We start from the raw sequence: 27574 nt of genomic DNA, 5'->3' as shown, positions 1-27574 counted from the left end.
GGTGGTGTCATCTACATATCTGAGGTTATTGATATTTCTCCCTGCAATCTTGATTCCAGCTTGTGCTTCTTCCAGCCCAGTGTTTCTCATGATGTACTCTGCATATAAGTTAAATAAGCATGGTGACAATATACAGCCTTGACATACTCCTTTACCTGTTTGGAACCAGTCTGTTGTTCCATAGCGAGTGTCATACCGAGTGGAGTCAGAGAAGAAAAAATATCACATGACATCTATTATATGTGGAATCTAAAAAGAAAGGATACAAATGAACTTACAAAACAGAAACAGATTCACAGACCTTGAGATCAAGCTTATGGTTGCCGGGGGAAGGATGGAGAGCAGGGACAGTCAGGGAGTTTGGAATGAACATGTATACACTGCTATGTTTAAAATGGATAACCAACAAGGATCTATTGTATAGCACAGGGAACTCTGCTCAGTGTTGTGTGGCAGCCTAGATGAGAGGGGAGTTTGGGTGAGAATGGGTACATGTATATGCATGTCTGAGTCCCTTTACCATTCACCTGAAATTATCATAACATTGTTTGTTAATCGGCTATACCCCAATACAAAATAGAGGTTTTTTAAAAAAGAAATATGAGTCATGTACAAAAGTAAGGAAACAATTAACCAAGAATAAGGTCTGCATGACAGCTACAAAAGAGAAACACAAAGAGCAAAATTGATAATGCCATCCAGCACATTGTCTAGACAAGGAATTGTTCTGACCTGGAAATCTCTTTAGAAATGAACTGCCATCCATCAGTTATGCAAGGTGTGAAGCCCTCCCCCCACCCCACTGACAATCCATCACAATTCAGTTTCTTAAATCCTTCTACTCTAACCACTTCCATCACTCTAACCCAAACTACTATCTCTCCTGGTCTACACTAATGTTCTCTTAATTATACTCTGTGCTGTGTGCTGTGCTTAGTCACTCAGTCATGTCTGACTCCTGGTAACCCCATGGGCTGTAGCCCGCCAGCCTCCTCTGTTCATGAGGATTCCAGGCAAGAATACTGAAATGGGTTGCAATGCCCTTCTCCAGGGAATCTTCCCAATCCAGGGATTGAACACAGGTCTTCTTCTTTGCAGGCAGATTCTTTACTGTCTGAACCACCAGGGAAGCCCTAATTACAGTCTACCTGTGGTGTGATGACCAGGTATCCTGCTCCAAACAAGTCTTACAACCAAGGATTTTTATTATAAAATGGAGCTAAATCTGTCTATGGTAAAAGAACCTTATATCACTGTTTAGAAACTATCCTGACCCAAGTTCATGCATATTTATTTATCAAACATACATGTCAGCATTGAATTAAATAGAAAAGAAATGCTATCCTTTGCATGGTCCCTTCTTCTTAAAGTAAATACAGTCTCAAATTTACATTAGAAAGAACATCAGACATTAAATCAAAATTATCATCATGAACTTGAGCTAGACGTCTAGTCAGAGAACTTGAATATGAAATGTCATGATGCTGGGAGAGGGGTTTAGTCGCTAAGTCATGTCCTTCTCTTTGTGACCCTATGGAGTGTAGCCTGCCAGGCTCCTCTGTTCGTGGGATTTTCCAGGCAAGAATACTGGAGTGGGTTGCCATTTCCTTCTCCAGGGAATCTTCCCAACCTAGGGATCAAACCCATGTCTGCTGCATTGGCAGGCGGATTTTTTGCCACTGAGCCACCAAGGAAGCCCAGGAGAGGGTAGCATCTGATAAATGCAGGTGACTGAACTGTTTCACAAAGGGGGAAAATTTATAAAGAAATCTTTTTAGGGAATTCCCTGGTGATCCAGTGGTTGGGACTCTGGGCTTTCACTGCAGGGGTCTTGGGTTTGGTCTGTGGTTTGGGAGCTAAGATCCTGCAAGTTGAGTGTCAAAATCAAAAAATTTTCAAAATTGTTTTTTCAAATAAATTTTAATTTGCAAAGATAGTAGATAGTTCCTGACTGTCCTTCACTCAGTTTCCTCTAATGTTAACATATTGTGATATGTTTGTGACAATTAAGAAATTAACACTGAGGTATTACAATTAACTACAGATTTTATTTAGATTTCACAAGTTTTTCCACTAGTGTGCTTTTGTGTTCCTGGACTCTATACAGGACCCCACATTGTATTCAGCCATTACGTTTCCTTATTCTTCAGATCTGTCATACTTTCCTTGTCTTTCTTTTTCATGCCCTTGACAACTTTGAAGAATTCTGCTCAGATATTTTGTAGAATGCTCTTTAATTTTGGTTGTCTGATGTTTCCCCCATGATTGTAGTATGGTTTTGGGTTTTGGGGACAAATATTACAGAGATGTAGTGTCCTTATCACATCATTTCAGGGGGTATGTGATATCAACATGACATTACTGATGTTTACCTTGATCAGTTGGTTAAGGTGGTGTCTGCCAGATTTCTCTGTTATGAAGGTACTATTTTTCCTTTCCATATTCTGTTCTTTGGAAGCAAGTCATTAAGTCCAGGCCACACCCAAGGGATTGGAGGTGGGAACTAAGCTTTAACTCATAGTTGAAGTTAATAAACATGGAATTATTCTATAAGGAGGATTTCTCCCTGTCCCTCATTTGTTATTTTGAGTTATAGTCTAATAACTCCATTATTTCATTGTTCAGAAGTTTCCAGCTTTGACTTTTTCAGGTTGGTGCCTATTTAACTGCCCTCATTCTATTTCCTTTCTCATTTCCTTCCTTCCTTGCTCCTTCCAATTTCTATGTTTTGGTGTACTGCTTGAATTTTCCACATTAGTATGCATAATCTTCATGATCAGAAACGTATTGGTTATTTTCACTTTAATATCAGGGAGAATGATATGACCATTACTTTGATGTTCTCCCAATCAATTTCTACTTCTTAACTAATCGGCAAGGCAGAGAGAGCAAAGAATTTCTTACAGAAATTGCACTTCAGTGAATGTGAAAGGTAAGTAAAATGATGCAAACTGAAACACACTTCAGTAGTTTTCAAGTGTGTTAGGTTCATTAAATAGATTTTCCAGACAGCGGTTTCCACTCAATCATTCAGCAACACTGCCTACACATCTTTGTGGTGACACTGGGGAGACAAAAACAAAGGGGATGGGGCATGAGTTAGGAGTCCACACTAGGGAGGGAGAAAGCAGGTAACAGTAAGAAACTCTTCTATACCTACATCATTAGCCCAGGGTAGTGTTAGACCTTGAGGACAGAAATAAAACAATACTTAAGACTCTTGAGAATAGTGACGGTTGAGGTCAAGGTGACAAGCCAGAATACAACGTCCAATCAAGGTGTGGAAATGTTCTGGGAGGCAGCTAATAACCACAACAGCAAACCCTTCTGAACCAGCTACTTTATGAACCTTCCTGCTACTGCTATCTTACTAAGCAGTTACTATTATTACCATGGGGCTTCCCTCATAGTTCAGTTGGTAAAAAAAATGCCTGCAATGCAGGAGACCTGAGTTTAACATCCGGGTCGGGAATATCTCTTGGAGAAGAAAATGGCAACCCACTCCAGTATTCTTGCTTGAGAATCCCGTAGACAGAGGAGCCTGGCAGGCTACAGTCCACAGGGTTCCAAGAGTTGGACACGACTTAGGGACGAAACCACCACCATTACCAGGGCTTCCCTGTTGGCTTAGTCGGTAAAGAATCTGTCTGCAATGCAGGAGACCCAGGTGCGATCTCTGGGTCAGAAAGATCCCTTAAAGAAGGGAATGGATGGCTACCCACTCCAGTATTATTACCATATTGCAAAACTGCAGCACAGGGAGTTTACATAAGGTCCCCGAGTACACAGCTGGGGATGAACTGGGATTGGGGCCCACTCTAGCTTTACCACTTCAAATGCCACCCACAGGAGGCGACTTTTAAAAGAGAAAGCGCTCCTCCCTCATCACTAACTCTATCACCGCCGTCCCTTGCATTTCCCCCTTTTTGGAAGTTATGTGTTTTAAGGACTTATTTCTCCCACATTTCCCCGTTTAACTCTCCCTTGAGCGTACTCACGGAGGCCACTCACGGCCCCAGAGTTGCAGTAATTTACTTTCTAGGAAGGGAAGTGATTTGTAAAAGCGATTATTCATCCACGCACAGCAACGTGGGTACGGCTTCGACAAAGGTTACAACTGCTGTTCCGAAGTAGGGACTTCTGAATTCCGAGTAGAGCCTCTTCCGGCGGCAACGGAAGCCGGAGAGGGACCGTTTCAGGGACGGACTGGCTGATGGACTGTCCTGCCGGTCCGGAAGGTGATCTCCGCCCCCTTCAGAATCCCGAAGTCCAGGGTCCTAGGTAGGAGCTAGGTGAGGGGCCGAGGGGTGGGTCCCTTAGCCGGGTCATACTGGGTGGCGTGTATTGTATTTGGCCTAAAGTGTCAGCGGCACAGATGATGAACATTGCGCATTCGGGAGCCTTTCCATGATGCACCTAATCCGTGCGCGACCCTGCTTTAGGCATGATGAAGGAGTTATCCAGCCGGAAGCAGAGGGCTGCTTCCTTTCCCTGAGCGCCGCGGCAGGTGTTCCCCAGTCCCCCGCCTCCGCTGTATTCAAGGCTTATGGGGCTGGGGTTCCAGGTGAAGCTACCTTAGATCCGTCGTTCTTGTATAGTGACTTCTTTTTACCTTGCATTTGCACATGAAGTCCAAGGTTTTCAACTGTTTCATTCAGATGTTTGGACCAACGCACCTACATTACTTCCAACATCTTTTTTTTCAGGTTTCATAATAAGAATATCCTAGCGGCAAAGGAACGCCGGAATTGGGAGTCAGAAAGCTTGGGTTCTAGTCCTGACTGTCAGCAATTAGCGGTATGACTTTGGAGAAGGCTTTTTGAGCTCTCTGGACTCCATTTTCCTTTTCTATAAAACGAGAGGCTTGGAATAAGTGGCAAGTTTTCCTTCCAGTTTGGGTATTTGGTTTATTGCCGCCCCCCCTCCCCCCGCCATGTGTATTTCGAATATCTGCCTCAGTGAAATATCTGTGCTTTGGTTAATCTCCATGAAGGATCTTTCCTACCACTGCATTAATTCATGTCCTTGTTAACTCTGGTTTTAGACTCATTTAAAAAAAAGAAAAACAATCTACCCCCCCCCCGCCCCCCCCGTCACCCGCCCGAGAAATTCTGTGCTTCCTGAGCGCTCTACTTCATCCTTCAGGGAAATGTACCCAAATAAGATTGTTTAAATGTGCCTTTCTTGAGGTGTTTAAGAATCATTATACTGAAACATTTTAGAGACAGTGAACTCCAGAGGAAGTGACTCTGGCTTCTTAAACTTTGAATCAACAACCTCAAATGCAGTCCCTAGAAGATGGTGCTAAGGAAATGTTTGCCAAGGAGAAAAGTAGTACTTCTTATGTTCTTTTAGTTGCTCCTTGCTTTAAACACTGAAAAAAAAAAAAAAACAAACAAACACTGTAGAAATGCAGTCTTGTGATCAGAAGAAATAGACGACTCAAGGAGGAAAAGACTGTACTACTGAGTTCTGAGCTATACTGTTGAGTTTGATTGTGAGTTTCTCAATAAACTCTTGTTTCATCTGAAGAGTAGTATTCAGGGGCTTCCCTGTTGGTTTCATGGTTAAGAATCCTACTGCTACTGCAGACACAGGTTTGATCCCTGGTCCGGGATGATTCCACATGCCGAGGAGCAGCTAGGCCCATGCATTGCAACTACTGGGCCAGTGTTCTAGAGCTCCCCAGTCACAACTACAGATCTCACGTGGTGCAGCTGCGGAAACCCTTGTGCCTAGAAGCTGTGCTCTGCAGTGAGACAAGCCGCCACATTGAGAAGCCTGTGCACCTCAACTAGAGAGTAGCCACCACTCATTACAACTAGAGCCAGCCCATGAGCAGCAACATAGACCAGCACAGGCAAAAATAAATAAATCTTACAAAAAACAAGAGTGATCAAAAAACGTTATTCAATAGGCATTTATTGGATGCCTTCTTCCCACTCTGTTACATCCATTTTTGGGAAACAGCTATGGAAGAACAGAAAATGTTAGGGTTGAAAAGACACTTCCAAGTAGAGGAAGCATATGCAAAGGTTCAAAGATTAGATGACGACCATCAGAGATTATATGTGGGATAGAGCAACAAAAATTGGGGAGGTAGGCGTGAGGGAAATATAAGATTGTAAGAGATGAAGTGAGAGACTAACAGAAGGCAGATAATGAGCCCTTATATAGCATGTTTTGAAGTTGTATATTAAACTGGGGATAATTCCCTTCCAGCCCCCACAAAGGATGTTTAGCAAAGAGTTGATGAGTTCAAATTTGTGTTAAAAAATCACTCTAGTTATTATTTGGTTACTTGATGTTTCAAGAAAAAAGAGCCCTTATAAGTTATTGTATGTCAGTGTTACTGACATACAAAATCATAAGAATACTAATAGTAATAGTTAATATCTAGAGAATACTTGGTACGACATCCCATCTCTCTGACTGGACTGTGAGCTCGCTCACTGTGGGAACCCAGTTTTACTCATTGTTGAAACACGAGCACAGCGCTTTTCGTGCAGTACATATCCTATTAACGTTTCCTAACTTTATTTCAATATTGACCACAATATTCTTTTACAACTTTTTTTCTTAGGAGAAACATGAACCGGAAGATACTGAAGTTGGAGAACTTGCTACAGTTTCACACTATTTGTAGGCAGCTGCACAGCCTGTGTCAAAGAAGAATGTTGGCACAGTGGAGGCACATGTTTTCATCTGCTTATGCAGTGCAGACAGCTCAGCTATACACCCGACCCTGGCAAACAGATGCACTCCTCAGGGCTGCATTATCTCAACGTAGGCTTCTGGTGACAAAGAAGGTATTTAGAGATTTCTCTGTTATTTGGTCTGAGATGAAAGTTCCTAGACTGATGAGTAGAAGTCCATTTTGAGTATTTTGTCATTTATGAAATCTTTATGCCTTAATGTTATACTCCAGGCAATCAATCTTTGTGAGGAAGGGAGGTTCTAGTTAGCTGTCTAGTGATATTGATGAATTTGATGACTTACATCAGTATATGACAGTGAATTAAGAATGCAAGATTTTAAATTTTAGTCTGAGGTTTGACTACTTATGGGAGAGTTGGTAGAACTAGGAGCCATGACTGTGGTATATATTCCAGAATAAATCTCAAAGTTTTTTCTTCCTTCTTCTTTATGCATTCTGAATATTTAATAGGAAAAAAGATCACAGAAATCTCCATTACCTTCAACAAAATCTAAAAAGGAGGTGGAGGTGTGGCTTGGAATGACTGTTGAGGAGTTGGCCAGAGCAATGGAAAAAGACATAGGTGAGCCAGATAATTTTATAAGGAAAAATAGGGAAACATTTTCCTATAAACATGGAATACCTAGTATTTTATTTGCAGTGAGATTCAGGTATTTAAGGATGAAAATTAGACTGGTGGTTTAAAAAGATGTTAAGTAATTCCAATATTTTTCACTTTAGGTGACAGTTCCTAATTAGTTTCTTGGCTCTTTGCCAAATATAGTTCTCCAAGATTTTGTTTTAATAAAAGTGGGAAAGATTTTTTAAAAATTTGAATGAAACTTTCTTTCTCAGAAGTCTTGTGGGCTATTAGAATAAGTCCAAAGGATGTTTTTGGACTGAGAGACTGTTTATACTCATTTACTTTCCCTTTGTTTATCTGTAATTTTCAAATTTTCTTCTTGCACTCATTTTGACAATATTTGTAGTGTAGTACAGGCAAAAAAATATTTGTAGTAATGACTATACAGTACAATAATTACAATACAGTGTAGTAACAATGCAACTTAAAAAAATTATTTATTTGGCTGCTCCACGTCTTGGTTATGGCATGCAGGATCTTTAGTTGCAGCATCTGGGATTTTTTTTTTTTTTTAGTTGTGTTTAATTCATGATCCTAAAAGGTTTTATCTTGATTCACCCAGACTGTGTATATGAATCTTTAATGAACACTGCTATTGACATAGATTCACTAGAAACACACTCACGTTTAGATGAAGTCTGGATCAAAGAAGTGATAAAGAAGTCAGGAATGAAGTTAAAATGGAGCAAATTAAAACAAGACAAAGTCAGAGAAAATAAAGATGCTGTCAAAAGGTAAAATTTAACTGTAAATTGGGGGAAGGAGACAACATTGGTTTTTTTTTTTCACACTTTTTAATGGAAAGATTTGACTTAAAATTTCTTTTGCAATTAAAATGATCTGTGAGTATATGTTAACCTTTTATTCAAAGTACTTAAAGCATCAAAAAGTGTATTTTCTGGTTATTATAAAACTCTAAGGGTTATTTTTCTTAGTTTTCTGATTTATGTGTACTGATCCTGAATTTTAAAATTTCATTCAGTTCTGCTCATTGTTATTAAGATGCCAACAGCAGGTGGGCAGTCATTGTATATATTATCGTAAGTCACTGGTATGCATAGAAGAGGAAAATAGTCGTATCTAATCAGAGCTGTATGTTGGGTTTTGTTGTTAAAGGTAGTACAGAGGTAACTGCAAATCAGTTCATAGGCTATAAAGTGTATCTGATATTTAAGAAATGAAACTCCTTTGCTGTTAATTGTAGGCCCCAGGCAGATCCAGCTTTATTAATCCCAAGGTCCCCAGTTGTTACTATAATGGGCCATGTTGATCATGGGAAAACGACGTTACTTGACAAACTGCGAAAAACTCAAGTGGCAGCAATGGAAGCTGGAGGCATCACTCAGCACATTGGTGCCTTTCTTGGTATGAACACAAATCACTTTACAATGTGCTTGGGAACCCCACATATTATTTTCTTAAACCAGGTATCATAGTATAAGTATACAAATTTAAAGTAAAAGAAAGGCTAAAGCTTAAAGCCATTAGATGAAATGTACAGCAGGTGGCTGGTAAAGGTTATTTTGTATGTAGTATAAGACGAAAATTATACCTTTTTTATTCTAGCCCATTCTTCAATTCAGTTCAGTTCAGTCGCTCAGTCGTGTCCGACTCTTTGCGACCAATGAGCCTAAGACTCTTCAATACTAGGTTGGGATAGTGTTACCACTCGTAATTAAATAACAGCTGTCATTTGCTGAACACTTAGCATGTGCCCAGCTGTATTCTGAGAACCTTGTATGCTTTATCTTTTTTATCTTCACAACAGCATCGTGAGGTAGGTATTAGTAGTTCTATATACATGTAAAGAGGCTGAGACTTGTTTAGGTTAAGCTACTTGCTTCAAAGTACACAGCTAGTAAAGTGGCAAAGCCAGGATTTAAACCCAATGCTATTGGACTCAAATCCTGAGCTTCTAACTGTGTACTAAGTTACTTGTTGCTCAAAGCAGTTGTGCAGCTCTTGTTTGCTAATGTAGGAGTGGCTGCCTATACAACTATCAGTCTGTTTTTTCCTCTAAATTTCAGTTGGTATTTATATTATATGTATACTGTTATACATTTATATTATAGTCTAGAAATAGGAATAGTTTGAAATGATTACGTAAAAAGAAACTCTAAAGGTCTCACTGGTACGTTACCACTTCATTGTGGATTGATGATCTGTATTGTTCTAATTAAGATTAATGGAAATAATAAAATTATTTTGAAGAATTATTAATTGTGTTGATAAGGTCATGTATGTTCTTATTTGAGTCCTTAGTGATCTTGTATTTCTGTTTCCACAGTCTCTTTGCCCTCTGGGGAAAAGATAACCTTTCTTGATACTCCAGGACATGCTGCTTTCTCAGCAATGCGAGCCAGAGGCACTCAGGTCACTGACATTGTTATACTGGTGGTAGCTGCAGATGATGGAGTGATGAAACAAACTGTAGAATCCATTCAGCATGCCAAAGATGCTCACGGTACTGTGTGGTTCACTTCCTGTATGAGGAAGGAAGTTGCTTTTTTCCTTAAAGGATCTACTAAATAGAGTTACTGTTTTTACATGTTGCTCATTTAGTCTTCTTGGGAATTCCAGGATTATTATACCTGTTTAACAGGTAAGGCTCAAAGAAAGTTGAATTGTTTTGCTAAAGACATTATCTACTAAGAAGAGTGTAGCAGGATTCAACTTGGAACTTGTGACCACAAATATAGTCCTTGCTCTACTGTTTACTTACTTGGCATGGTATAACAATTTTAACAGTCTCAAATGACTTTTGAGAAGATTTTTATCAATGAAATTTAAAACAGATATAAAAAATAAGCCTAGAATAATAAACCCCTATGTATCCATTGACTAAATTCATTAGGAGTTCCAAACAGTGATATTCTGAATTCTTCTCTAAAAAGAGACTTTTCCCTCATCTGCTTTAAATAAGTTTTTATTTGGTCAAAGGTATAAAATTGAAACTTTTGGAAATCACTTGGCTATCTTCTTCCTTTTTTGTCCATTTAAAAATTGTAATAGTAAACACCACACATATATTTTGTACATTCATTCTTATTCTGAAATGACCTTACTTTCACTGAGAAAGTACTGTTGTCTTGAGAAAATGTACCTGACAGAGTGCGTCATGTTCCCTTAGGTTTGTTGGCAAGTTTAAAAAGAAAGGTTGACAGTCATTGATCTAGTCCAGTTTTTTATTTTTCATCTCATAAAGAGGAAAACTAAGACCTAGAAGGTGGCAGGAACTTCTCCCAATTACAGTAAATTTGCATCATGTCTGCATTTGGAATCCAGTCTTCTAGCTTCTGTGTTCCTCTTGTTAATTTTTAATTTCTCAAAGTTGCTTTTGTGGAATGGGCTATGTTCTTAATGATCCTAAGGAATGTAACAAATATGAGTGCGAAATCTGTCAGGGATCCCATAACAAAGCAGTTGGTTGAGACAGGATAAATTCCTTATATCAGCCTTCCTGTACCTGTTCTCTTGGTGTCTGTTAAGTACCAGCTCGTCAATATAGAATGTACTTTTTCCTAAAGTAGGTTGTGGATTGCATAGCTCTTTTGTGTCTGTTCTCAATTTCTGTTCCTTTGATAACTGAGAACATTGTAGACTTGGTGAAACCTAACCAGAGAATTATCTGTATTTTGTGTGAGTTCTCTAATGAGAGGGTATATTTGGTAATGCCAAGTAGATGATTAGATTATTTGATTCATTCATTAAGTACACATTTATTGAGACTCTATTATGTGTCAGTCACTGAGCTAAGTGTATGAAGAAAGAGTTGCTGTAAATCCTGAAAGGAAGTTTACAATAATGACCCTTAGCCCTTGGTGAGATGTTGGGTTTTAACAGTGAGTTAAAAGCTTCTGAAAAGAAGAGGCGGATGATCTAGTGGTGGTGGTTGTTGTTCAGTTGCCAAGTCGTATTCAACTCTTTGTGACCCCATGGACTGTAGCATGCCAGGACTTCCTGTTCCTCACCATTTCCCAGAGTTTGTCCAAGTTCATGTCCATTGAAGCAGTGATGCCATCCAACCATCTCATCTTCTGTCACCCTCTTCTCCTTCTGTCTTCAGTCTTTCCAAGCATCAGGGTCTTTTGCAATGACTTGACTGCATCAGTTGGCCAAAGTATTGGAGCTTCAGCTTCAACATTAGTCTTTCCAGTGAGTATTCAGGGTTGATTTCCTTTGGGATTGACTGGTTTGATCTCCTTGCTGCCCATGGGACTCTCAAGAGTCTTCTCCAGCACCACAATTCAGTTCAGTTCAGTTCAGTTCAGTCAGTCAGTCATGTCCGACTCTTTGCCACCCCATGAATCACAGCATGCCGGGCCTCCCTGTCCATCACCAACTCCTGCAGTTCACTCAAATTCACATCCATCGAGTCAGTGATGCCATCCAGCCATCTCATCCTCTGTTGTCCCCTTCTCCTCCTGCCCCCAATCCCTCCCAGCATCAGGGTCTTTTCCAATGAGTCAACTCTTCGCATAAGGTGGCCAAAGTACTGGAGTTTCAGCTTCAGCATCAGTCCTTCCAATGAACACCCAGGACTGATCTCCTTTAAGATGGACTGGTTGGATCTCCTTGCAGTCCAAGGGACTCTCAAGAGTCTTCTCCAACACCACAGTTCAAAAGCATCAGCTTTCTTCACATTCCAGCTCTCATATCCATACATGACCACCGGAAAAACCATAGCCTTGGCTAGACGGACCTTTGTTGGCAAAGTAATATCTCTGCTTTTCAATATGCTGTCTAGGTTGGTCATAACTTTCCTTCCAAGGAGTAAGTGTCTTTTAATTTCATGGCTGCAGTCACCATCTGCAGTGATTTTGGAGCCCCCCTAAATAAAGTCTGACACTGTTTCCACTGTTTCCCCATCTATTTCCCATGCAGTGACGGGACCAGATGCCATGATCTTCGTTTTCTGAATGTTGAGCTTTAAGCCAACTTTTTCACTCTCCTCTTTTACTTTCATCAAGAGGCTTTTTAGTTCCTCTTCACTTTCTGCCATAAGGGTGGTGTCATCTGCATATCTGAGGTGATTGATATTTCTCCTGGTAATCTTGATTCCAGCTTGTGCTTCTTCCAGCCCAGCATTTCTCATGATGTACTCTGCATATAAGTTAAATAAGCAGGGTGACAATATACAGCTAAAAAGCATCAATTCTTTGGCACTCTGCTATCTTTATGATCCGACTCTTACATCCATACATGACTACTGGAAAGACCATTGCCTTGACTATACAGACCTCTGTTGGCAAAGTGATATCTTTACTTTTTAATACACTGTCTAGGTTTGTGATAGCTTTCCTGCCAAGAAGCAATCATTTTCTAATTTCATAGCTGCAGTCACCATCTGCAGTGATTTTAGAGCCTAAGAAGAGGAAGTCTCACTGCATGCACATTTTCCCCTTTCTATTTGCTATGAAGTGATGGGACTGGATGACATTATCTTAGTTTTTTTAACGTTGAGTTTTAAACCAGCTTTTTCACTTGCTTCTTTCACCTTCATCAAGACATCTTCACTTTCTGCCATTAGGATGGTATCATCTGCATGTCTGAGGCTGTTGATACTTCTTCCAGCAATCTTGATTCCAGCTTGTAACTCATCCAGCTCAGCATTTCTCATGGTGTACTCTGCATACAAGTTAAATAAACAGGGTGACAATATACAGTCTTATACTCCTTTCAATTTTGAACCAGTCATTTGTTCCAAATGAGGTTCTAACTGCTGCTGCTTGACCTGCATACAGGTTTCTCAGAAGACAGGTAAAGTGTGTGTTAGTCACTCAGTCGTGTCCTACTCTTTTTGACCCCATGGACTGTAGCCCACCAGGCTCCTCTGTCCATGGAATTTTCCAGGCGAGAATACTGGAGTGGGTTGCCATTTCCTTCTCCAGAGATAGGTAAGGCGGTCTGTTATTCCCATCTCCTTAAGAGTTTTCCACAGTTTGTTGTGATCCACATTGTCAGAAGCTTTAGTGTAGTCAATGAAACAAAGGTAGATGTTTTTCTGGAGTTCCCTTGCTTTCTCTATGATCCAGCAAATGTTGGTAATTGATCTCTGGTTTCTCTGCCTTTTCTAAACCCACCTTGAACATCGGGAAGTTCTTGGTTCACATACTGCTGAAGCCTAGCTTGAAGGATTTTGAGCATAACCTTACTAGTATAGGAGATGTGTGCAATTGTCTGATTGTTTGAACATTCTTTAGTGTTGCCCTTCTTGGGAACTGGGATGAAGATTGACCTTTTCCAGTTGTGAGGCCATTGCTTAGTTTTCCAAATTTGCTAACATACTGAATGCAGCACCTTAACAGCATCGTCTTTTAGGATTTGCAATGGCTCTGCTGAAATTCCATCACCTCCACTAGCTTTATTGGCAGCAGTGCTTCCTAAGGCCCACTTGACTTCACACTCCAGAATGTCTGGCTCTGGGTGAGTGACCACACCATCTTGGTTATCCAGTTCATTAAGAATTTTTTGTACAGTTGTGTGTATTCTTGCCATCTCTTCTCGATCTCTTCTGCTTCTATTGGGTCTTTACCATTTCTGTCCTTTCTTATACCTGTCTTAGATGGGTTCCTTTGATATTTCCAGTTTTCTTGAAGAGATCTCTAGTCTTTCCCTCCGCTTCTGTTGTTTTCCTCTTATTTCTTTGCATTGTTCACTGAACAACTCCTTGTTATTTTTTGAAACTGTGCGTTCAGTTGGGTGTACCTTTCCCTTTCTCTGTTGCTTTTTGCTTATTTCCTCAGCTATTTGTAAGGCCTCCTCAGACAACCACTTTGCCTTCTTGCGTTTCTTTTTCTTTGGAATGATTTGTTCACTGCCTCCTGTACAGTATTACAAACCTTTGTCCATAGTTCTTCAGGCACTCTGTTTACTAGATCTAATCCCTTGAATCTACTCATCACCTCCACTGTATATTGATAGAAGATTTGATTTAGGTTGTACTTGACTGGCCTAGTGGTTTTCCCTGCGGTTAGTTTAAGTCTGAATTTTCTCTGAGGAGCTGATGATCTGAGCCACAGTCAGGTCCAGGTCTTGTTTTTGCTGACTGTTTAAAGCTTCTCTGTCTTCATCTACAAAGAATGTAATCAGTCTTATTTCTGTATTGACCATTTGCGGATGTCTGGACGTAAAGATGTCTCTAGTGTTGTTGAAAAAGATTGTTTGCTATAACCAGTGCATTCTTTTGTCAGAATTCTGTTAGCCTTTACCCTGCTTCATTTTGTACTCCAAGGCCAAACTTGCCTGTTACTCCAGGTGTCTGTTGACATCCTACTTTTGCATTCCAATTTTTATGATAAATAGGACACCTTTTTTGGTGTTAGTTCTAGGAGGTCTTGTAGGTCTTCATAGAACTGATCAACTTCAGCTCTTTTGGCATAGGTGGTTGGGGCATAGATTTGGATTACTGTGAAATTGAATGGTTTGTCTCGGAAATAAAATAAGATCATTCTGTCATTTTTGAGATTGCACCCAAGTACTGCATTTCAGATTCTTGTTGATTATGAGGGCTTCTCCATTTCTTCTATGAGCTTCTTGCTCACAGTAGTAGATTTAATGGTCCTCTGAATTAAATTCTTCCATTCCCGTCCACTTTAGTTCACTGATTCCTAAGATATTGATGTTTACTCTTACCATCTCCTGCTTGACCACCTCCAATTTACTTTGATTCATGGACCTAACATTCCAGGTTCCTATGCAATACTGTTCTTTACAACATCAGATTTTACTTATATCACCAGACACATCCACAACTGAGAGTCATTTCTGCTTTGGCCCAGCTGCTTCATTCTTTCTGGAGTAACTGTCCTCTGCTCTTCCCCAGTAGCCTATTTGGGCACCTTCTGTTCTGTGGAGCTCACTTTCGGTGTCATATCTTTTTGTCTTTTCATACTGTTCATGGGGTTCTCCAGGCAAGAATACTGCAGTGGTTTGCCATTCCCTCCTCCAGCAGATCATGTTTTGTCAGAACGCTCCACTGTGACCTGTCCATCTTGGGTGGCCCTGCATTGCTTCATTGAGTTACACAAGCCCCTTCACCACGATAAGGCGATGACCCATGAAAGGGTGATCTAGTGGTAGAGTTGGATCAGAGTCTTCTCTTGATCTTTTTTTCTGGAAATTATCTCTAGTGTAGTTGCTGATCCTGCTTTCAGGTCTAAGGATAGGCCTTTCTCTGCCCTTAATACTGTTGTGGTTTTGTTTTTTAATCATCGTTAATTGTCTAGTCTTAATTCAGAATCTTACACTTGCTGTTTTGACATCTCTTATCTGGAATCCTTCATGTGTAGAAAGCAGGGTAGGGTGGGTCTAAAGTGGGTCTTTTGTTAGATAAATACAGTCACTGAGTCAAGAGAAAGCCAGAAAATTTTGTGTTTTGATGTGAATACCTGGAGTTGAAGTGCCATCATTTGCACTCTTAACTCTGTTTCTTTCAGTTCCTATTGTCCTTGCCATAAACAAATGCGACAAAGCTGAGGCGGATCCTGAGAAAGTGAAGAAAGAACTGCTAGCATACGATGTGGTATGTGAGGATTATGGAGGTGATGTTCAGGCAGTGCACGTCTCTGCGCTCACGGTGAGTACAGGTGTGTCCAGATGAGAGTGCTGCATGAAGTGCACAGAGTGCCTTGTAGCTCAAGAACATTTTGACCCACAGAATTTCTGTCATCATTTAAAAATTCTCTCAGTACTCAGTAAAGCTGGTGCCTTTATCCTGGTTTGGCAGATTAGAAATTAGTCTCAGAAAGGTCAGTCACCAGTCCACGAGAATCAGGCTTAAAGTGTGCTTTACTTACTATGAGATACTTAGAATGAGGAGAGTAAGTGGTAAATGTTGTAGGGATAGATAGGATAATAGTAGGCTAAAGACTTATTTTAAGCAGAAATTTGGTTGGTAATAAAAAAGTGCCTGTTTTTAAGTGAAAAGTTATAGACTAGGTCTTACGGCACTTAAGAGAGATTTAACAAATAAAACTTTTTACTAATACAGTGTTATAATATTTGGATTCATTCTGTTATTGATTGATCCAATGCTTCTATGAGTTAAATAACTATAAGTTTTATAGTGTTATTTGTGATGAATTCCATTTTCTTTTCATTACCAATTATTCTTTTTAAAATAATTTTATTTATCTGTTTATTTTATTTTTTCTGTGCTGGATCTTCATTGCTGCTCAGGCTTTTATAGTTTTGGCAAGCAGGGGTTACTTTCTAGTTGCGATATGACAGCTTCTCACGGCAGTGACTTCTCTTGTTGCTGTTGCTGGGCTCTGGAGCACAGGTTCAGTAGTTAGGGCGCACCGGCTTAGTTGCTCCTTGGCATGTGAGATCTTCCTAATCAGGGACCGAACCCTTGTCTCCTGCATTGGCAGGCAGATACTTTACCACTGAGCCACCAGGGAAGCCCATTAAATTACCAGTTATTCTTTTCTGGATAAAAAAACACCAAAGAAACTCAGTACCTGTTTTGTGACAGCACTTTCCAATTCTCTTGTCTTCTACAGGTAGCTACTAAGTAACAATTTTCTTTTTTGTTCATTCTGACCATATTCCATGGTTTACTTATAATATGGACTTTTTTCCTTCTGATCATTCACTGAAGAAATTTTACTTTATTTGGCCACTTTCCTCCAGTTAAGTCTCATTTTATCTTTACTTTTCCTAAATTTATTCCTCTAAGATGATTAGAAGTTATGCCTCCATTAATAATAAAACTGCCTCTTTTTTTCTGAAACTCATAAAATGCCACCTTACTTTTTTATCTTTCTACTGTACCTTGATTTTTACTCCACTCTGAAAACTGGATGGCAAGAAGAGAACATTTGAAGACATGACTGCTTTTTCTGCCTAGAGACCATCAGATGAGTGAATAGATAGATGTGACTCTGCTTACATGAATTTGAATGCATGGCAGATATGATTCCTGGGGGGTGGAGGTAAGAGAGTAGCAGGGCAGTAAGATGAGGCCTTCTTTTCCAAGATGGAATAGGGGACTTTACATGCAAAGAAACAACCCCAACTCTGCTTTTCAGAGCAGCATTTTGTAAACTGAAATAAATACTAGGGATTAAGTAGATGGGTAAACGAGACCAGTCCTGGGTGTTCATTGGAAGAACTGATGCTGAGGCTGAAACTACAATACTTTGGCCACCTCGTGTGAAGAACTGACTCATTGGAAAAGACCCTGATGCTGGGAGGGATTGGCGGCAGGAGGAGAAAGGGATGACAGAGGGTGAGATGGCTGGATGGCATCACCGACTCGATGCACATGAGTTTGGGTGAACTCCGGGAGTTTGTGATGGACAGGGAGTCTTGGCGTGCTGTGATTCATGGGGTCGCAAAGAGTCGGACATGACTGAGCAACTGAACTAAGCAGAGTGTTTAGTTAGTTTTGTTAAGGTTGTCTCTATTGTTTCACACTTTGTAACAACTGTGAGCAGTCTCTTAGCTGACATGGACAATGGAAAACTTTTGCTCATCAATTCCAATTGCATCACTAGTTAATCAGCTACATGATCTTGGAGCCTTAGAAAGCACAATAAACAGAGATCATTAAAGGTGAAAGAGTCATCTAATCTAGCCCTTTCAATTTACAACTGAGGAAAGGCAATTCAGAGAGTGGAGAAGGAAATGTACACCCACTCCAGTGTTCTTGCCTGGAGAATCCCATGGACAGAGGAGCCGGGCGAGCTGCAGTCAAGTCCATGGGGTCACAAAGAATTGGACATGACTGCGTGACTGAACAACAACAACGAATGCAGAGAGGTGAAGTGATTTTCAAGGTTGCACAGCTGAGTAGAGTGTAGCTTATAGCCTGGGTCTAGTCAGTGCTTTGTCTCCTCATTTATTTAATAAGTAGTATTTCATTGAATTCTTGAGTGATCAAAATGAAATCAGTGAAAGCTTATTTAATTGACTAGAACTTCAAATGTAAAGTAGCATTGTAAAGTAAGTGAGAGGAAGAAAACTCATCTGTGGAAACTAAGGAATGAGGGTGAAAGAAGCATGTTTATAAAAGGGTATTGACAAGCACTAGTACCTATTCTTTGAAAAATAATACAGCCACTGCTCCTTGCAAGATCTGTCCCAGGGTCAGATTTTTCTTGCGTCTCTCTTTTCTTCCTTCCTTTCCTCTCTCCCTCCCTTCCATCCTTCTTTCCTTCCTTCTTATAGGTTAATTTCTGTTTTTTATGCTTAAAGAGAAAAGTATCGCTGTCAGGGATTGTTTGACTTTCTGATCCTGGTATTTACATTTACAGATAATATTTATTAATGTATATTAACAACTCCTTTTTGTTTGTTTTTAAGGGTGAAAACATGATGGCTTTGGCAGAGGCAACTATTGCTCTTGCAGAAATGTTGGAATTGAAAGCAGACCCTACTGGTGCAGTTGAAGGAACAGTAATAGAATCTTTCACAGACAAAGGAAGAGGGTAGGTCTGTTAAAATGCATACGTTCTAATAATTTTATTTCATTGTTTTTGTGACCTGATTATATAACCATATATTATTATATGGATTGCATATTATTGTTAATACATGAACAGTATTTTCAAAGCATTTGTTTTTAAAAGGTTTTTATTGCACTGCCACACAGAACCCAACATGCAGTTATCAAGAGACCATAGCAACTATGTGTACACATTTAGTACTCTTATTTGGGTGACTTAGTAGTTCAGTTTGTTTGATTTTTGTTTTTTTCCCCACTGACTTAGCTGAATTGGTAAAATCTTATAGGCTAACATAAATTAGAATGAAATAGCAATTGTTGCATTTTTGGGTTTCTAAATCCTTTATGTCCTTACCCATTAATATATAGTAAGATTGTTGGAATAGTGTTCTCATCTTTAATTTCCCTCCTTATTAGCAGAAGAGGTCTTTTCACTGCTTAACTTATTAGTTATAGAAAGAGGATTAGGATTTTGTCAAAATACTCAGCTATCTGCACCCTTCACCACCATAACCTTACAAGAAATATTTTTGTGTGTTTTCTTCTTTTTTTAAATTGTGGTAAAAGGTACATAATATTAAATAACCATCTTAACCGTTTTTAAATGTACAGTTCAGTAGTCTTAAGTATATTCATATTGCTGTGCAACAGATCTCTAGAACTCTCATCTTGCGAAACAAACTATTCCCATATAGTGTTAATTTCCCCTTTCCCTTCCCCCACCCTTTGGCAACACCTTTCAGTAGTGTTTCTGTGCTTTTCAGTGCTTTAGATATTTTGTATGAGTGGAATCATATAATATTGTCCTTTTTGACTAACTCATTTCACTTAGCATAATGTTCATTTAGGAGGTTCACCCATATTCTAGCATGCAACAGGATTTTTTTTTCTTTTTCAAGGTTATATATTACTGCATTATATGTATATACTGCATGTTCTTTATTGATTCTTCCATTAATGGACACTTAGGTTACAATTATGAAAAATGTTTTTATAGCATGAAAATTGAATAGGTTGAAGGCAGGAGGAAAAGGGAACGACATTGGATGAGATGGTTGGGTGGCATCACTGATTCAGTGGACATGAGTATGAGGAAACTCTGAGAGATGGTGAAGGAAGGGGAAGCCTTGCGTGCTGCAATCCATGGGGTCACAAAGAGTTGGACACGAATGAGCAACTGAACAGAAAATAGTATGAAAAATTATTTGAGAAGTTAAGAAGTGATGGAATTAACCCTGTTTGTTCATATTAATAAATATTTTGTAATCTCTTAAAGGTATCTTTACTTGAGAAAGTGCTATTACATCCTGATTATGGCATTAAGAATATATGCTTTTATTTTCGTATTAGTCCTGTTACTACAGCTATAATTCAAAGAGGAACTTTGAGAAAAGGCTCCATTCTGGTTGCTGGAAAGAGTTGGGCAAAAGTACGCTTAATGTTTGATGAAAATGGCAGAGCAGTCAATGAGGCCTATCCTAGCATGCCAGTGGGAATCATAGGCTGGAGAGACCTCCCTTCTGCAGGAGATGAAATTCTTGAAGTAGAATCTGAGGTATATTAAGCTTAATTCCTATAATGTAGAATATGATATAGTGATTTAAAATGTCAGTCTATAATGTTACAGTACAAAATAAGTAATGTTAATCCAGTACTATAACATGTGTGAGTGGCCAGTGATGTCATTTTAGAGTTTGGCTGTAGAATTTTTAGCAGTTTGAGATTGGATTTTTAAATAATTTCAAATTTACACAAAGCCTCCATATTAAAGTTTTAATTGGTGGTTTCATATATGAGTTAAGCTAATTTTATAGTGGAGGAAAAAACCAGCAGTTATTGGTTTCTGTTAAGTAATTCCCTTTCTCCCCCTGTAAAGCCAAGGGCACGTGAAGTTGTTGACTGGAGAAAGTATGAGCAAGAACAGGAGAAAAATAAAGAGGATTTAAAATTAATAGAAGAAAAGCGAAAGGAACACCAAGAAGCACATCGGAAAGACCGCGAGAAGTATGGCACTGTGCACTGGAAGGAGAGGTCATATATAAAGTACAGAGAAAAAAGACAGCAGCAGCCCTTAAAGCCGAAAGAGAAACTAGAAAGAGATTCAAATGTGCTTCCTGTAATTGTTAAAGGTGACTTTTAAAAGATTTTATTTTACAACTCATTTTTTGTCATTTTTTCATATTTTGTCATTCTCTTATTAATTTGGGCCATAAGCTGAAATGATTTCAGTATTTTGGAAGGGAATTTTTAAAAGCTGAGATATAATTGACATGTAACATTTTCATAATGATTCAGTATTTGTATATATGGTGAAATGACCACCATAGTAAATCTAGTTAGCATCTCTCACTAATACATAGTTATAAAATTTTTCTTGAACACTTTTAAGATTTGCTCTGTTAGCAGCTTTCAAATAAGCAGTGCAGTATTATTAACTGTAGTCACTGTGCTGTATATTACATCCCATGATGTATTTATTTTATAGCTGGAATTTTGTTCCTTTTGACCCTCTTCACCCTTTTCGCCCGCCTCCACTGAGGGAGATTTCCTTCAACAATTTTCTTGTGACTTTTGCTGTAAATGTATATCTGGTTCATTATACTTTGTTCAGCTAAGAAGGTATTTATCACGCTAAACCTAAATAAGAATATATTTCATGATAAATGCCATTCTAGTTACTGCTTTAAATAGATTATTACAATTTTGAGTCTGTTAATTCCTAACTCCTAACATCAGTATTTTTAAACTTTCGCTGCATTTAGGTGATGTTGATGGTTCTGTTGAAGCCATTTTGAACGTTATGGATACCTATGATGCTTCACATGAGTGTGAACTAGATTTGGTACATTTCGGTGTGGGTGATATTAGTGAAAATGATGTCAACCTTGCTGAAACATTTCATGGTAAGTTTCCCATTTCCTGTTTAACTGTGTTCCCTAGAACACACTCTGAACCTTTCACTTTTGTCTTTTTTGCTGGGCTGCTGACACCTGACATTTACTCCCCATCCGCATTCCCCTTCCTGTTGGCAGTCCAGTCCCAGCTAGCGATTGCATCCTGCACAGGATGTGCAGTACTGCAGGCACAGCCCCACTGGTCATTGTTGTACTGAACTCTTGGGGAACTATTTCAAGCCCCAGGAGTGTTTCTTGATGTTTTTTTTGCCCAGTGTACCATTACTGCCACCTCATCTCGCCCAGATCCCGAACTAAACCAAGCTTGGTTCTCTCTTTCACTTAGATTTTTGAATGCTCCTGAAATCTGCAGTCAGCCTATTCAGTGTTATCTTTTACTTTTGACTGCCTATTTTTGTTCACTTGTAATTTTATAAATTATATTTTTCTTAGATCAAAAGCTCCTTTTAGCTTTAAATACCTCGAAAGCAAGGGGACTATTAATAAGTCAAACTTACGTTATACAGAATGGGGACTCATGACTGCATGACTGTCACTTTGACTAGGTTTAACATCTAGGCAAAGCACCAATTTCACTGAATTAGTGAATCATTTAGGAAGGAGGTAGTTCATGACCTAACTTGATTAGAATTAGTTGTTACCTCTACTACTGAAATGGTGTCTTCCATAATGCCGGCTATTTCAAAGTCCTTTATGGGCACTGACTATACTATTAATGTAAATAGTGTGGTGTGTTGAACGATTTCTTAATGACAAGATTTTCAAGGTGGTTGTGTTTTTCTCCTGACTAAGCCATTTGCTTTAATTTTTTCACTTGTTTAAGGAAAGTGTTTTGCTTTTGCTTCCCCCCTTTGTTCTTTGGTAAAATGGTCAGCTCCATGGTACTTTTTTCATTTCTTAAATAACTCTTGACCTTTTCTAATTAAGTAACTACAGTTGACACTTGAACAACATGGTTTTGAACTGTGGGTCCACTTATACATGGATTTTTTTCAGTACTAAATATTACAGTACTACAAGATCTGAGGTTGGCTGACTCCTTGGATGTGGAAGAACCACATTTATATGGAGGGCCAACTATAAGTTACTCTTGGATTTTCAACTGTCTGGAGGATCAGCATCCCTAACACCTGTGTTGCTTAAAGGTCATGTGTTTTTTTAACATCTTTTGGTCGGCTGAATACTTCAGAGCAAAGCACAAAAGTTGTGGGCTATAAGATTGTAATTAATAACAATTATTAAAATAATGTAATAATACTTTAGCTATAATCATTTTTTTTATTTCCCTGGTGTAAAAATTAACATTTAGCATATCACCTGGCACCTTTTGGGAGAAGGCAATGGCACCCCATTCCAGTACTCTTGCCTGGAGAATCCCATGGACGGAGGAGCCTGGTGGGCTGCAGTCCATGGGGTCGATAAGAACCGGACACAACTGAGTGACTTCACTTTCACTTTTCACTTTCATGCATTGGAGAAGGAAATGGCAACCCACTCCCGTGTTCTTGCCTGGAGAATCCCAGGGACGGGGGAGCCTGGTGGGCTGCCCTATGGGGTCGCACAGAGTCGGACACGACTGAAGCGACTTAGCAGCAGCAGCAGCTGCACCTTTTGGGCACTTTAAATGTTTCCTAAACGAACATTAAACATCATAAAGAACACTTAAAAATCGAAGAAATTTTCCTTGTTTAGTAAGACATAACAGAATTTATAAAATATTTTTATTAATTTGAAAACTAGCTTTCATGAGAAAATATTATAGAATTTCTCTCTCCTACTTGCTTTTAACTTACATAGAAGCAAAAAATTTAGATTTGAGTTTTTGCTTGAAAGACTGTTTAATGCAATATTTGTGCTACTTTATTTATGCTTTCCAGGTGTTATATACGGCTTCAATGTGAATGCAGGCAATGTTATCCAGCAGTTGGCTGCAAAAAAAGGAGTAAAAATTAAACTTCACAAAATCATTTACCGTCTTATTGAAGATTTGCAGGAGGAACTGAGCAGCAGATTGCCCTGCATTGTGGAAGAGCACCCAATAGGTGAGTGTTCACTGAATGGTACTTCTAAACATTCAAGCAAAGTTTAAGGGGAAATGTATTTCACCGTTTAAATATGTTCACTCTTCCAACACATATCCTGTGTTCTAGAAAAAATGACTACTGTAGATAAGGGTTCAGCATAATTTCATCTGAATTATAAACACCTGGCCTCTGTAAGGTGTTATGCTTTGGCTGTGAGGATATAAAGGCAATAAGGCAGTAAGAACGTGCCCTCTAGTTAGACATAAACAACTCATAATACAAAGTAGACTGGATGGAGGCATAAAGGTTAATAGTGTTGTGGAAGGAGCCATTGATTGTGTCCTGCAACTGGCAGAGAAATCCACCATGAGAAGAAAACTTAAATATTTAATATTTAAAATTATTTTTTCTAACATATCCTTTGGCCAGATTAAAGGCTAAAGTATACAGACTCACTTCCAGTTCAGTTGTTTAATTTGCTTTAGCCCACCCCCTTCCTCCATACACAGTTTTTTCCTGGGCCATTTAATTGTAAATTTGAGGTATTGTATTCATTTGTCCCTAAATACTGGGTTGACCAAAAAGTTCGTTTGTAAAAACCCAAACGAACATTTTGGCCTACCCAGTGTTATTTTCTCAACACAAGGATGTTTTTATAAAACCACAAATATCAAACTTAGGAAATTGAACATTAATACTGTAAGTCAACAGTCCATGTTGTGTCTATAATGTACTTTATAGCTATATATTTTTCCCCTGGTCCAGGATGACAGATTTAAAAAAAATATTTGGCTGCACCAGGTCTTGGTTGCAGCATGTGGGATCTAGCTCCCCGACCAGGGATTATACCTGGGCCCCTGGCATTGGGAGCATGGAGTCTTAGCCACTGGACCACCAGGGACGTTCCCTGTTCTTGTTTTTTGACCTTGACATTTTTGAAGTGTTATAGGCCAGTGTGGAGAAGGCGATGGCACCCCACTCCAGTACTCTTGCCTGGAAAATCCCATGGACGGAGGAGCCTGGTAGGCTGCAGTCCATGGGGTCGCTAAGAGTTGGACACGACTGAGCAACTTCACTTTCACTTTTCACGCATTGGAGAAGGAAATGGCATCCAGTGCTCTTGCCTGGAGAATCCCAGGGACGGGGAGCCTGGTGGGCTGCCGTCTATGGGGGTGCACAGAGTCACGACTGAAGCGACGCAGCAGCAGCAGCAGCAGCAGCAGCATAGGCCAGTGACTTTGTTAAATGTACTTTAATTTGGATTTGTCTGTTTGCTCATGATGAGACTCAGTATTTTCATTTTTGGTCCACGATGCAGATTTATTTTAGGCTCTTCTGACCTGCTAAACATGATCACACAGAGATTTATTACGTTCTTGTGGTAAGAGCAATTTAGAAAAGTCATGAGGATTTCTAGGAGGAAGTGAACACCAAATAGCACTAACCCTAAAAACTAGTACATTCTAGTGTGTGATACCATGTCGTATTCGAATGTTTCAAATTTCAGTCAGTAAAAAAACTGAGTTGAATCAGAGATTTAGTACTCTTAAGTGTGTATAATCTACCAGTGGTGAGCTTAATAAGATGATCCAGTTGAGAAACTGTATTGAAGGATGACTGAGAACTAGCTTTTCACGAAGTAGACAGAAATTACACTCAATTTACAATCAACTATTAGCATCTTCTGCATTTTATTCAGCCAAAACAGTAAACATGTTTCTTTTGTTCATTCTTTTGGTAAGTACATTTCCAAATTCTTTCGGTAAGTACATTTCCAAGGATTTTTATGCTTTTATTTCTAATATTGGCCAGGAAAATAAGTGGTGGAATCAGAGAAAATCGAGACTTCTTTACCAGAGTTTGTATTTTTTCCTCACGCCTTTAATTTTTGCTGTGCAGAATGTCAGAAATTATGTATTTGTCAGAATTTCTGTTTTCAGTATACTTAACGTTCTTGTCTTCCTAAAGGTGAGGCTTCTATACTAGCTACCTTCTCTATAACAGAAGGGAAGAAAAAAGTTCCTGTGGCTGGCTGCAGAGTCCAAAAGGGACAGATAGAAAAGCAAAAAAAATTTAAGTTAATCCGCAATGGACATGTTATTTGGAAGGGTAAGCAACATAAACTGTTTCTTTCATATCCAGTCACTAAAAACCTGATTGCGGGTTACCATCTGAGGTCTTTCTCTACCCTAGTCTTAGCTCAGGTCACCTCTTGCTAACTCGTATCTGGCCTCCGGTCCCAATGATTCCCACAGGATTGTTAGTTCCCGTCTTAATTTTCTAAGGTTCTAAAAATTGACCCCAAACTACCTTTCCAGCCATGTGTGCTAAGTTGCTTCAGTTGTGTCCGGCTCTTTGTGACCCTGCAGACTAAGGCCCACCAGACTGTCCAGTTTTTCAGCAAGAATACTGGAGTGGGTTGCCATGCCCTTCTCCAGGGGATCTCCCAGACCCAGGGACTGAACCCATGTCTTATATCCTGCACCAGGCAGGCAGGTTCTTAACTAGGGCCACCTGGGAAGCCCTTTGAGCCATGTCTACTTATTTCCATCCTCTAACCACCTTTGCCTGCAATGTCATCCTGGTTTAGCTCATCCAAGTCCTGAGAACCACCCCATCCCTTGCAGTGTTACCTTTAAAAAGGAAGATTACTACAGCCACGTAACTTTTCTACCCTTTTCCTTGGTATTTAGCCCCATCATGTAACGTGGAAGAAGTGTAAAACCTGTGTAATTTTCCTTGTAGTCTGCTGTTGTAGCAGACAACAGTACTTGCTGGATACTTATTTGTTGACTATATGAACCCTATATTTTCTTTTTTCCCCTAAAGGCTCATTAATCTCACTGAAACACCATAAAGATGATACTGCAGTTGTCAAAACTGGAATGGACTGTGGTCTTAGTTTGGATGAAGAAAAGATAGAATTTAAAGTGGGAGATGCTATTATTTGTTACGAAGAAAAAGAAGTTCCAGCCAAGACTTCTTGGGATCCAGGATTTTAAAATTATTTAAAAATATATAAATGATTAAATGTTTTTGTCTTATTATAGAGCAACTAGTTTTGTTTTACTGAAAGTATAGTTCACCACTCAATACTGGTCAAGAAGCTCTACCAAGCTTTAACTGATGTTTAACTGTTAAAATACTACAGTCCTAGGAAACCTTATTTAAGAATGCATACAACTAGAAATCCTCGTATGGGAAAATATGGCTAAAGGAAACTATTACTGGTGTATGACTGAATCTTAAAATCTGTTTTAAGTTTCAGGTGCTTTAGTTCAGTGATCCTGAACTGTGCTCTAGAGACAAAATGAGGTACCAATACTAGGAAACCATATTTTTTAGCATCAACACTACCAGTAAGTAAACATTAGAATTTACACACTTAGCACTGAATAATAGCATGTACCCTTTGCATTGCCAACAGCAAATATTGAGCCAAACCACCCAGAGACTTGGGATGGATGAATTGGCAACTCATGAGCTCAGCCTTTAAACTTCATTTGTAGGAAACAAGTATTTTGTTGCTTTTTAAGGCAAGGTTGTAATACCAATTCACACAAACCTGTGTTTCCCAATCTGCAGGGGTGAGGAAGAGCATATATAGTTCTTGCCCACCCTCGGGTCATCTGGCAATGTGGATACTTTTGGCTGTGGGGAGGGTAGTATGCTCATGGCATCAAGTGGGTAGAGGCCAGGAATGCTGTTCATTATCCTACTGATGCACACCAAGGCCCCTACAACCAAGAATTATCAGTCTAAATGTCAATCCTGCTAAGGCCAAAATAACTGGCTTAAATCTAAACAACTGATACTAAATACAACATAATTCTGCAAAGTACA

The 27574-nt window shown here is 39.3% G+C and overlaps 1 protein-coding gene and 1 long non-coding RNA gene across 4 annotated transcripts; one reads left to right on the top strand and one right to left on the bottom strand.

Annotated features, from left to right (window-relative positions):
- Positions 1 to 2666: 2666 nt before the first annotated feature.
- On the bottom strand, positions 2667 to 4195 carry LOC133257027 (uncharacterized). The gene is made up of 2 exons (XR_009739375.1): positions 4084 to 4195; positions 2667 to 3064 (listed from the first exon to the last, which is right to left on the bottom strand). It is a non-coding gene; the product is annotated as an uncharacterized LOC133257027 (long non-coding RNA).
- Position 4196: 1 nt separating this feature from the next.
- MTIF2 (mitochondrial translational initiation factor 2) lies at positions 4197 to 26782 on the top strand. Of its 3 annotated transcripts, none has more exons than XM_061432396.1 (14): positions 4197 to 4281; positions 6584 to 6809; positions 7169 to 7280; positions 7903 to 8074; positions 8545 to 8705; positions 9628 to 9804; positions 15779 to 15918; positions 18651 to 18775; positions 20143 to 20347; positions 20669 to 20921; positions 21555 to 21695; positions 23585 to 23749; positions 25700 to 25840; positions 26561 to 26782. In XM_061432396.1, exons 1-14 carry the CDS (start codon positions 4214 to 4216, stop codon positions 26731 to 26733), a joined length of 2259 nt encoding a protein of 752 aa, XP_061288380.1. In that variant the 5' UTR covers positions 4197 to 4213; the 3' UTR covers positions 26734 to 26782. The 3 variants fall into 3 exon arrangements, with proteins under 3 accessions (XP_061288380.1, XP_061288381.1, XP_061288382.1); XM_061432397.1 differs by lacking the exon at positions 4197 to 4281 and adding an exon at positions 4710 to 4797; XM_061432398.1 differs by lacking the exons at positions 4197 to 4281; positions 6584 to 6809; positions 7169 to 7280; positions 8545 to 8705 and having other exon boundaries at positions 7972 to 8074.
- The last annotated feature ends 792 nt before the right edge of the window (positions 26783 to 27574 follow it).

The sequence above is a fragment of the Bos javanicus genome, chromosome 11, assembly GCF_032452875.1.
Source record: "Bos javanicus breed banteng chromosome 11, ARS-OSU_banteng_1.0, whole genome shotgun sequence".
NCBI lineage: Eukaryota > Metazoa > Chordata > Mammalia > Artiodactyla > Bovidae > Bos > Bos javanicus.
The sequence above is the reverse complement of the archived record's forward strand: the minus strand, read 5'-3'. Positions and strand labels throughout refer to the sequence as shown.